Here is a 12,745-nt window from a genome sequence, read left to right on the forward strand (position 1 = left end):
ATGACAATTATCTTTCAGCCCTAGATGTGTGATTCTTTTATGTACACTTGGAAAAGGAGGTAATGAATCACAATATCACACTGTACTATTGTTTTATGAAATGAGAAAACTGATGTTCATTTAATTTGTATTTAATTATTTGGATTCATGATTTAACCAAATTAACTCATCACTTTCCACATTCCTCTCCTAGCCTATGCATTTTTACTGAACTGCTTGACCTGAAGGGCCTTGTTGAGCGCATTCTGCTGTTGACTAGAATTTTACTTGTTTTAAGAAGAAGACACATGTTTATTAAAGTGCTCATGTTACACTATTTTCAAATGTATGTAATAATGTTGTTTCCTCATCAAAAACATACCTGGAGCAGTGTTTTGTTTCATTCACACATGTTTAACACACAAACCCTGTATATTTAGACTGTGTTCTTCTCTCAAACAGAAAACACTTTGTTTCACCTTGTGATGTAGTAATACAGAATGTGCCCAACTGTGTTTTAAAACTAGAATCATTTCAATGATTTCAGCCCTGGAATTGGAAATCTCTACTGACCTAAAGGTGATAGTAGCTTGAAAACTTAACTACATGACATCATAAGGTGGAGGAGCTTTGGAGATGTAGACAGACTAATAATAAAGGGTTACTCAAACATGTGTGAACTAACAACTCTGGGTATGCTTTTTGATCAGGTAACAACATTATAACATGGTTTGAAGCTCACAAGAGTCTTTTTTGCATAATATAGGACCTTTAAATAGGTCTTATAAAATATCATTTCATTGTTCATTGGTAACAAAGGTTTCAAAGACAATCATCTAGACCAGGCATACCCAAAGTCCGGCCCGGGGGCCAATTGCGGCCCGTGTACAAATTTCCACTGGCCCTCAGCATCTGGAATTAAATAATTATGTGTGGCCCGTCAGCACTGTTGACCAGTGTAAAATACACATGTTCAAGCTCACTGACTTTTATCGCCAACTGGATAAAGACAAGTTTAAAGAAATTCAAACCTTTAGTAAGAAAATGCTGAGTTTGTTTGGTTATATTTGTGTGAGAAGACGTTCTTGGTTATGAACTTTAACAAGAACTGTGTGAGAACAAATCTAACTGACTCTAACCTGTGTGACATTTTGCACATCAAAACCACTGTCTTTGAGCCAGACCTGGTTTATTTACTACAGTCCAGATCTCAGTTTCACCCTTCACATTAGTGCAGGCAAGTTATTTGTTCTCCTTCTGAGGTGAATAAATCCTAAAATCTCAGTCAATTTATTTTATTGTGATTATCAAAACCACAGTTTAAATGTTTAATTTTTAAAAAAAATTTATTGATTAATTTTGTTTTTGAAAGGTGAAAGCCACTTGCAATAAAAAGAAAAAACAATTAAATAATTAAGTTGCAGTTAATATTAATGGTTCAAAGAATGATCAGGCCGAATGGTCAGCCCCCAAACACTTTCAACTCACCAAATCCGGCCCTCTTTGTAAAAAGTTTGGACACCCCTGATCTAGACAATACACAGTAATAATAAATAGAAGGAAATCAGCTGTGTGACCAGAAGATCAGATAAGATAAGACCAATTCCTCACACTGAGAAACTGTCTTATAATTAATCCCAAGAGCATTAGATCAAAATAGTCGACTTAAAACTGATTAAAAAATAAAATAAAATAAAAAATAAAACCTATACTACTGAGCAATATAGTAAAATGACAATCAGAAAAAGTCATAAGACAAGTGTTTACACATTATGGTTGCTTTGATTATTTCCATTGCAATAACGTACAGTAGAAAGCTACAGCTACCGTGTGCGTGCAACTTAACCTAATTTAGTATTGGGACAACAGAAAGCCAGCTACAATATCCAGGTCAAGCCACTCAAGCGCCGCACTGTTTACAGGGGGAGGGGTCTATGACAGATGGCCCAGCGCTGGAACTTAGCCAGGGCCAACCTTCAAGGTAGAGATGGACAACCAACAATCCTATGAACCAGACTGCTGATCATTTTATAGTTAGTTCAAGAAATTAACTCTGCGGGCAATTCAAGGGCGCCTTAAAAATATTAGTAAGGAGTAAGGAACGCAATACATGATAAGAATTGGAAAGCTGCAGATAAAACATAGCTTCAAGCAAGATGTGTCAATAGTGTAAACAATAAACTTAAGACGTGCCCATAGTGTAAACAATAAACTTCTGATGGGTTAGTGATGAGGGATTATTATTGATATTGTTGACACACTGCATCTTACCTTGGATCAAAAGCTGGTTCCAATACTGTCCACTGCAAATCGAGCCAATCAAGGTCGTAAATCAAAGCCCAGGCACATCCACAGTTAAATACAGATTCCACTCAGAGGCTGCTATCCATAAGGCTTCTCTGTGAAAAGGGTTACTCCAAAAGGCCTCAAAGGGAAACCCACGTAAAGTGAGCAGAGGGCAGCAGTATCCAAGTTTGGCCGGCTAACACAGCGTTAGCAAGCTAGCCTCAAGTAAGCTGGTGATTCGATGATTGCATATCTGATGAGAAGAAAAGTGTCTTATTCGCTTTAAACGATACTTTCAAAACTTTGCTCAGTGAAAGCAGCTAAAATATATTCACATGTTGCTATACACTTGCACTAAGAGTTTTCATCGCAAATGCTTGCACATTTGAATCAGAATTCTTTGGCTTGAACTCAGTTTTAAAGGTTCAGCTCGTCAGTGTTAGCTACTAGCCAGCTAGTTAGCTAATGTTTGCTAGTTACATACATCAACTCAAATAACTCTCAAAAGGGATTTACTTTGTTGGAAAGTAAACAACATGATAAAGCCCCTTCCGTTTGCATAAACTGTATTATTTGTAATACTTAAAAGTGACCGCAAATCCTTGTTTAGGTCTCATCTGTTATGGTTTTCTTATGGAGTAGTTAGCTAGTAGCTAACGCTAGCTTCCCAGTCCTCAGTGTAGTCGCGTCACCACATCACGGGTCCACTGAAACTTCCAGATGAAAAAGTGGCTGTTTCTCGGGCCTTAGTCGCAAACTCCAAAGTAGAAAAGCGTTATAGTCCCAGTTCTGCCTGGCTTTATGACGTTTTCTTTGTATTTCTACCGAATAGTCCGCAGGCTCGGCGCTTCCCTTTCGCCTGTGCTGCCAGCCTCGGCAGTCGGGAGTCGGGACCTCGGGACAGCCAATGGGCTCTGGAGCTAGCGCTGCTCATGAGCCACGAAACAGGCTTCCCCGGCGAGCAACCATTCAGTCTATGCAAGAGCAACAAGAGAGCAGAGAGCGCTTCTGTTCCTGTGGCATCTTCACTCCAAATCAACTCCATAACTCTCTATATTGTAAGTTACATTTCTGTTTTACATGTGTGATTTCCATCAAGTATTAGGAGTGCTCAGAAATCATGCTTTTTATCATAACTATCTATGGTGTTATAAAGTAAGAATAATTGTAAAAAGCATGTTTGCTTAAAATATCGTATAATCTAACGTAGGTCTTTGAAATAACTTCACTTTTCTGTGATTAGACAATTAATTTGACCTACAAACGCCACGTCAAGTTTGCCTTTATTTACGATCAAATTCAGAAACTGTCATTTGTCATGATGAATAAATTACCGAAGGCTGCCATCTTGTGGTATATTAGAAAAAGACACAGCAGAGTAATTCATTTAATTCATTCAGCAGACTGTCACTGAAGAATGATAAAATTGTGGCAATGAAAGTGTAGGTATATCTGTAACCTCTACACTGTTTTAAAAATATAAAATACTGTCATGTGAAATAAGCACTCCCAACCCACAAAGCATTATTTCCACATTGAAAATGAGTCCACCTCCATTAATTTATATAATTTCAGGATTAAAATGACCACCACCTACACCTGTCACGATAATTACTATATCAGCTTATCATTCAATACATGATAGATGGAACAATTTTTTTTATTTTTATTTTTTTTTGGGGGGGGGGGGGGGGGCAATATTTATCGTTAGTACAGTTTCTTTGTACTAAGGAGGACCTTTTTCTTATTTTTCTGTACTATGGTGAGATTTGAGCTGTAGAGGGTTAAATAAGTGACTTCTATTACAGATACAAACTAAAGTGTTTCATTATGCAATTTATTTGTTACAGGTCATGTTTTAAAGATACTGCACATTTATTTCTTCTTCATTACTATATCACACATCAAAATTTGTTATTGTGACAAATATTATCAGAAGTTGAATCAAGAAACATATATATATATAAGTAAAATGTATGGATTTTCTAAGTACTTATGATTTCATTAATATGTCAATATGTTTTAATGATTGTCATTGATCATTAAAACACATTACAATTTGTCCACTGAAACTGCTTTATCTTACAAGCTAGAGCATTTATAAAAGTGACTCGTGATTCATAGTAAAAATTAACACGCATGCATTTTATTTTATTGGATTGGACAACATTTAATTTTCCTCAAAAGAAAGAAGTTGGTATTTAAAGCTTGAGTTTTTGGTTTTGTAAAGAAGGACTCCACAGATCATTCCCACAGCGGCTAAAGCACAGCCAGCGATGAAGACCAGGTTCAAGTTCAGGCCTGGAGAAAATTAAGAAACAGAGGTGTGGTTACAACTGAATAGTCCATTGCTTGATGATATCAAAGAACTTACCAAGATTAATTTGAAATATAGCACAACTAAGTCTTTACAAGATTTGACACAAAGCCAACAGTGAGGTAATTTAAATTAACATGCTGTGATTGGCTCCTTCAATTCGTGAGCCTTCGTGATGTAATTCAGTCACCTAATTGCTCACTGATTTTAGACACAGAATGTAATTTGTAGAACTAAATTTGTATTTTGTTAACATAGACATGTTTTAAAATTATGTTCTATATAGGGATATGAGATGCACATGAAGTATATTCCCAATTGTGAAATTGGTTGTATATGTTGTATCAATATGATTTTTTAGAATTCAGCTCATTTATGGAAGTCTATTTTGCAGTGAAATCACAGCATACCTGTGTTTCCTGCTTCCACAGATCTCCTCAGACGCAGTGGGCCCTGGGACACATAGTGGATTCCCGACTCAATGACTGCCTCTCTCCTGGCTCTTGCTGCTCCATTGGGCTGACATCCCCGAGAGCAGCGAGTGTGTGGGTTTCCAGCTTCACACATCAACACTGAGCAGCTGATGTAGACCTGAGAATAACATAAAGAAATATTTCACATAGTGTTATGTCACCTTACTTATTTTCACACAACATTTGATTCATTAATTACAGCAGGGACAGACCAAATTAATATTACTATTACTTATACTACTTACTTTTGTTATTTTACATGTAGCCTAATGAAGCTGCAAACTAGTGTAAGATACTAGTAAATGATCAGGTACATTATAGATACTTGCAACTGATGTCATTAACATTTAAAACACGTCCCTCTCACCCTCACCTTTTTGTTGAAAATGCCTATCAGGCTGTGTTTGCTAATGTGTGCATTGTGTCACCATGTTAACTGCTGAACATTCCTCCATAGACATACAAGGAGTCCCCCCCCAGCACTTGATGATTGTCCTTTCAGATAACAGGCTATAATCATTCATAATTGAATGTTCCAGCCTGTAAGAGTGACAAGTGCATCAGTCTAGTTAATTTGTACTGTTCTGTATTCACTGTAAAAAAAAATGCACGTGACAATTTTTAATATCTGTTTGGACTGTAGGAAACATACTGTATTGGACATGGGGACATTTTATAGTGCTTTACTGCTAATGTTAATGATGAACTGTTAGTCTTTAATGTGATTGTGATGAAATGTGTATTTGTAATGTATGTTCACCTGCCCAGGGGCTGGCATCTTTTCTTTTGTATGAATAATGAATTTGTAATGGTCCCTGACAAATAAAGAATAAAGAAAGAAAGAAACGTTGTGCTACAGATAGTTGGTCTGTAGAAATCAACAACACTATACAAGTTTAGTTATTGCCAGTCTTTTTACCTTGTCATGCAAGCCAATGAACTTGAAGGCTTCAATGCTGAATCTGAACTCCTTTTTGTTACTGGTTGGATAGACAATAAGTGTAGTGTCCAAGTTACAACTGTTAAAAACACAGGCAAATATTGTAATTATACAACTTCATTCTAACTTCTAAAGTCATGCCAGTCCACTATATCTTATACAGCCTGTAATTCCTTGTGATTGTGTAGTTTGTTTCATTCATTCATGTCTAACAAACCCTGCATACTTAAGCTGTGTTCTTATCTCAAACAGAAAACATTCACTTTGTTCCACTTTGTGATGTCATGTTGTAACACAGGAGGTGTTCCACTGTGTTTTTAAACTCCATACACTCCACACTAGGATCATTTGGATAATTTCAGCCCTGGAATTGTCCATCTCTACTTAACTAAAGGTAAAAGGAGCTATAAACTTGAAAATTACCGCTTCATGATATCACAAAGTAAAACAGCATTTTGAACTTTGGAGATGTAGACGGCCTAATAATGCAGCGAAACAAAACACAACTCCAGATATTTTTTTGAGGAGGTAACAACATTATAACATGGCTCAAAGCTCACAAGAGTCAATTTTGTGTAATATAGGACCTATGCCAATTGAATAGAGTGAAGCATTCACTCACCCATTCTCAATGAGGGTGTAGGGGTGGGGGTAGTTGGTGTTGTCGTAGGGCGCAGCTCTGCAGGACTCCACAAACAGCTGTGTGTTGTTGACTGTAGTTGTGGCTTCGATCTCCATGAAGATGCGATCGCCCACGTCATACTCGAGTGGGTAGAGCCGGGGGTCTATCCTGGAGACAAACCTCTGATCTGGGAAGAACTCAAACCCGTAGGTGAACCTTCCTAGACCCTTGTCCCACACGGTCACATTCTCTCTGTGAGCGCTGAAGGTGAATGTCACGTTTCCTCTTTTGGGGTACTGGCAGAAGAACTTCATTTCCAACTGGTGTTTTCTGGTGATGAGGTCAGAAGTATTGTCCACTATGGTGATTTCATTCTTGAAAAGTAGATCATCAGCATCTTCCTATTAACGAGAGGGAAAAATATTTTTTGAATTTTATGTAAAATACCTTACCATAATTTCTTAACCTTGGGTCGATATGATTGAAGAAAACAATAAAAGTCACAGCAATTTTTTACCTGCCTTAATGTCACCAGGACTACAGTCATTATGTTACATAACCTGATTTTTTTTTTCTTATTTTATTTATTTATTTATTTGATTGCGAGTGCACGTTAATGGACAGACATGATACAATACATGAATGTAAACACACCAGGTTATAGCCAAAAGCTCATTTCCACCCATTGTCCCAAAGGGCTGGGGTCACAAAAGAACCAAAAATAAAACATTGCACACTTCACTTATTACACAGTTCCCATCAATGTACAGTCCAAAATATTGCAAAATCTATTCATTGCACATTCCGTATTATTTGGCCACACAGAGATTTACATTTTATACCCACCCATTCATATTTTGCCCATACATGTAAATATGTCTCCATAGAAAATCAATTAAAATCACACTACAACTATAAATGAGTTGTTATGAACTTCTTTACCCTAAATCTTTACTTGTATTGTTATGGCTCTCTTTATCTTAAATGTTTATTCATGGAGACGTCTGCTTGAGTCAAATCCAACCTTCATAATACCATCTGTTGTTATGCACGGGTGTACCTTGCTGGTTGTGTCTAGTGACCTCGAGCCATTTAGACTAGACTAAACTGGTACTATTGTTTTGATGGAATAAAAGCACTGTATATATGTTCATTGGTCAGCTGAGGGTGAAATGACATTATTAGAGACAACAGCTCTTTGACAGTTGTGCACAATTAATCCAGTAAACCAGACTTTTTGACCCAAGATAACTTCTTTGTTGATTTTATATTTTTGAGATTTTTACTGTTAGAAATTCCACAACAGAGTACATGTTTGGTTTGACCATAATCGCTCAACTTTTCACACCAAGTACCACCAATGAAAAGATCTGGCTTTCCGAGTACCACCAGATCTAAATCAAGTGACTATTCCAGGTCTAATTAGGACTAAGTGGACTACATCATTTCCACTGTAGGTCTACTTCTACATATGAAATTATCCGAAGGATAGTGGCTTTGAGATGGAGATGCACGGCGGACTGGGGTCCAGAGGAAATCTCACGCCGTTGTTGGTACATTCTCTTATGGCGTAGCTGTTTAGTTTCTCCAATATAACGTTCACTGCACTCTTCACTACACTGAATGGAGTAGACTACATAACTTTGTTTATGGCTTGAGGTTTTGTCTTTTGGGTGAACCAGTTTTTGTCTTAAAGTATTTTATACTGTTTTGGTTCTCAAGCCGAATATCCAATCAGCAAGTAGAATGAGCCCATCACTTTGGTTTGCCAGATCCTAACCCTAAAATCAGTTTGCAATAAACCAAACAGTGATATGTGTCCTCAGCTAATGGATCCCATGCTCAGTTCTGATTTTATTGCCAGTAGTTATTTGACACACTTGTTACACTAATAACAGTATTTTAAAACAATATCTGTCCACAGTTGTCCCTGCTTACCTCGATCTGGGTGCCACAGGCATTGAGGGGCACTACGGCAACCACGTGAGTGCTGTTGGAGTGGGTTTGGAGGCTGCAGACGGTGTTACTGGGATCAGAGAGACGCAGGTATTCATAATGAAGTTGGGGTAACGTGGCCTTCTCCACCTCCACTATCATTGAAGACTCCAGACAGGTGACCACTGTATTCACTGAAAGGATAGAATATTAACTACTGGTAAATATCTACAATACCAAACAATTCAAATTGTCTCATAAGAATTATGAGAAGGATCTGGCTGCAGACCTCCTCCCAGAGGACCTTCACGTGACTCACCTCCACGTACAGGTCCCTAAAAGTAAACAACTAGTGGCTATGCCAAAAGACAGTGAAAGTCAACTGTTTCCTGACCACTGCTTTCAACGTTGCATTATAAAAGTTCACATTGTTTTGCACTAGAGACAAACCCGAACTATTTTCCTTACCTTAACCATTACAGATTTTATGGCAACACACATGGACAAACTACAGACTAGCAGCCAGACTCTTGAGAATTGTGGGGTTCTATCTGAAGTTAATGTCATATTCCTGTTTCTGAATAACTTCTGTACACTTTAACAAGATTTAGTAGGGTTTGCTGTAAGGCTGCACAATATTGGAACATTTTGTGATATGCAATATTGTTGAGAACTGCAATTTCAATATTATAGTTTAATATACTTTTTGCCTTCATTTTCAGTTCTAATAATAATAATGCTTTAATTCGGGACTAAATCAAGGCAAATTTGGGACTTAATAAGGAAAAACATGAATAAAATCATCTTTGTTTGACATAGAGTTATTAAAAACACAGCATTTTTGTTGGATGGAACTGCGGTCTTACAATATATTAAGTGTGCTATGATATCAATTATTGCGTCAGTCAATATTGCAATATCGATACTTTTGCAACATTTTGTGCAGCCCTAGTTTGGTTCATGTAGGTTTATATGAACAAAAACCCTCTTCGCTTCCATTTGCATTGTGCTTTATGAGCATTAAATCTAAATATCTCAGAACTCTCTAGAATGCAGATAGATCCCTAAGGGGGCAAAATGTACTAAATTTGCACTGATGTAGTCCTTGATTGCTTCTGTTTTTAAGATAAGCCGTTATAATTCCTGGTTTATTGATTTGTTTGTATTGAGTTATTTCTTATGGCAGTTGGGAATAATAGATAATGGTGCCATTTCATCCTATTGTTGTCTATTACCAGCATGTATTTTGGCAGATCGGTCAGATATGTAATGGCTACAGCTCACAATTATTAGTAGAAAGGTCTAGTGAAGGAGCTCATGGGTAAAAAGCAAATGAAACAGATAACCTCAAGTTGGGAAACTTAGGCGCAAGTTCCCATTTCAGTTTCCATCACTAAAAATGTTTTCTAAACCTGTGAACTAAAACCTATTTCTTTTTATTAAATGGGTAAAGATACTTATATTTCACTCACCCTGACCCACTCCTCTTGTAACATTCACGACCACACACCTCATCTCAGTTTGGTATATGGCCGATCTAAAACGACACACATAAGTTAAAAAAAAATGTGTTTTTTTTCTCCTAATTTAAAGGTCCCATATTACTCTGTTTTCTGATATATGTTATACTGTTGTTTCCTCATCAAAAACATACCTGGAGTTGTGTTTTGTTTCATTCACACATTTTTAACACACAAACACTGTGTATCTAGGCTGAGTGCTTCTGTCAAACAGAAAAAAATCCATTTCACCGTGTGATGTCATGTGGTAATACAGGATGTGGTCCACTGTGTTTTTAAACTTTGTACACCTTCAATAGAATCATCTGGATAATGTCAGCCCTAGAACTGCCAATCTGTATTAAACCAAATGTAAAAGGTAGTTGTCAACTTGAAAACTACTACTTAATGACATCACAAGGTGGAACAGATATATAGACAGACTATATCATAATAAAGGGTTTCTCAAATGTGTATGAATGGAACAAAACACAATGCCAGGTATGTTTTTGATGACATTCTAACATGGCTAAAAGCTCACAAGAGTATTTTTGAGTAATATATGATCCTTAATAATGTGCTACTTATATTTATGCAAAATTACAATCAAACAAATGAAGCTTTCACCCGTATATAAATTCAACAACAAAGCAGATAGGAAAATAGTGTCCTTGGTTTTCATCAGTAGGAGTCCATCTGATAGTGAACTCATCTGTTGTGCTTCTGTGCTTTGTAATGTTCAGAGGGCCGCTCATTATAATGCCATCAGGTCTGTAAAAAAAAGAAAAAGGAAAAAAAAGTGACTTTTTTTTTAAACTAAAAAAAATTAAATATAATTGTTTTATAATTGTTTAATGCACATTTTGTATTAGCTTACACCGAATAGTTAGCTATTGCCTTGACCTTTATCTCAATTTCCCTTCTAACCTCTACCATGAGAACTGCTCCATTGAGAGGTGTAGGGGAAACAAACTTGGGTAAGTACTCTCCTTCAGTACAAGAGGGAGCAGATGGGTCGACTGAAAATAAAATGACAAACATTGATTGAATTAAATGGAATTAAAACAACTGACACTGTGCAATGACATAATGCAGGGAACTAGACTTGTCTATGGCAGAATGTTCAGCAGTTACCACAGTGACATTCACTAATTAGCATCACTGCCAAATAAGTTTTTAGGTCACCTGAAAACCCAAGAAACAATACAAAATGGATTTAAACAACACATTTTCAGAGGCCTGTGATCAATGCAAGTGTTCAAGGTCACTTTCAGGAGTTTGATTTTCAACAAAAAAGATAAGAGTGACTAATTGAAAAACTGTTAGCTAGTGCTGACTAGCTTGTGACTGTAATGTTATTTCAGAAAGACTTATTAAACAGCACAAATCGACTCACGTGTTGTAGTTCAAGCTAAGTCAGTTCTTTATGGTCAGATTGTGTTCAAATAAAGATCAGATTAACGTCTAACTTCAGTAACAGAGTTACAAATATTAGTATAATCATTCACCTTGAAAAGTGAATTGCAATGGCAGCTGACTGAAGGGAGCTCCCCAGTATAGTGTGGAGAAAGTAACTGGTGGGGAAAGATAAGTAGTAGTAGTCATAGTAGCATTTGTAGTAGTCATATTAGTAATATTAGCTAAAGAAGAAATCTTTTTAGTTACGGAAGGGGTAGAAATTGTTGCTAGTGTAGTACTGGTAAGAAAAACTGATATGGGAGGACTAGTAATGGTAGAAGTATTAGTTGTAGTACTATCAATTGGTGCAGTAGTAGGTGAAGCAGGTGTAATATTAGGTACATAATGATTAGTAATGGTAGGAGTAAAAGCAGCATTAGTAATAATAGGTGCAGTAGTAGTAGTTGGTGTTGTTGTAGTAGGGAATGATGCAGTTGAAACAGGGTGTAACGCAGTACTAAAAGCTAGTGTAGTAGTACTAGTACTAGTAAATGGAGCAGTGGTAGTAGTAATGGGTGTAGTAGTAGCAGTAGTAGTAGTAGTCATTGCAGTAGTTGTAGTGAATGGTGCCGTTGTAGTAGCAGTTGTAGTAACAGGTGCAGTAGAAGTAGTAAGTGGTGCAATTGTAGCAGTGTATGTCACAGTAGTAAAAGCTGGTGTTGTAGTATTAGTAGTAGTTATTGTTGTGTTAGTAAATCGTGCAGTAGTAGTAGATATAGTTGTTATAGCTCTCTTCCTTCGGTTGTTCACTGCATATTTGAAAGAGCTGGATCCATCTGAGTAAAACAATTTGATGTTGTGGTGTGGAAAGTCCTCGATCACCAGCTCAAATCCATAAACTCCTTGGTTACTTGAGGCGAGGTATTGTAACGTGCAGGTAGCCTATAAGTGTAAAAATCTTCATTAGAGTGGTCTGATAGCTTAAGTTTAAAAAGGGGGTCTTACACTTCTATGGAGTATTTACTGCTAACATATTTAGATCACCATGTTACTTTTGTTGGTCTGAATATACTATATTTACCAAAAACAACGTATTAACATGTTTAATAAGTTTTGTTTTTGATGCCCTGAGTCCCCCCTCCATCTGCACACTCCCCCTCACATCAGGTTTGTTTGTATTATTTTCTATCATGCTTTTTTGTATATTTATGGAAAATTGTCATGCAGAAGCATGGGTGGTATAGGCTAAATATAGATGGATAGATAGATAGGTCTCTGCAGTCTATAAAATAAGAG

General features: G+C 36.8%; 2 protein-coding genes across 2 annotated transcripts in view; both read right to left on the minus strand.

Annotated features, from left to right (window-relative positions):
- ppfia1 (PTPRF interacting protein alpha 1) overlaps positions 1–1,827 on the minus strand; it is a 56,886-nt gene extending 55,059 nt beyond the window's left edge. Inside the window, 1 exon segment of the mRNA XM_055230243.1 lies at positions 1,807–1,827. The gene's annotated coding sequence lies outside the window, so the exon portion shown is untranslated.
- A 2,608-nt stretch (positions 1,828–4,435) lies between these two features.
- Positions 4,436–8,714, minus strand: LOC117393781 (ZP domain-containing protein-like). The gene is made up of 5 exons (XM_033991791.2): positions 8,556–8,714; positions 6,618–7,018; positions 5,975–6,074; positions 4,993–5,173; positions 4,436–4,566 (listed from the first exon to the last, which is right to left on the minus strand). Exons 1-5 carry the CDS (start codon positions 8,712–8,714, stop codon positions 4,436–4,438), a joined length of 972 nt encoding a protein of 323 aa, XP_033847682.2.
- Positions 8,715–12,745: the final 4,031 nt, after the last annotated feature.

Source organism: Periophthalmus magnuspinnatus, chromosome 3, assembly GCF_009829125.3.
Source record: "Periophthalmus magnuspinnatus isolate fPerMag1 chromosome 3, fPerMag1.2.pri, whole genome shotgun sequence".
In the NCBI taxonomy this organism is placed as follows: domain Eukaryota; kingdom Metazoa; phylum Chordata; class Actinopteri; order Gobiiformes; family Gobiidae; genus Periophthalmus; species Periophthalmus magnuspinnatus.

Excerpts from the sequence above, each read along its gene's own strand:
- LOC117393781 (XM_033991791.2), bottom strand. The coding sequence starts at position 8,714 with ATGATAGTGGAGGTGGAGAAGGCCACGTTACCCCAACTTCATTATGAA. Across the intron at positions 6,075-6,617 it reads TACACCCTCATTGAGAATGG|TTGTAACTTGGACACTACAC; the intron begins GTGAGTGAATGC and ends TGTTTTTAACAG. Across the intron at positions 4,567-4,992 it reads TGTGGAAGCAGGAAACACAG|GCCTGAACTTGAACCTGGTC; the intron begins GTATGCTGTGAT and ends AATTTTCTCCAG.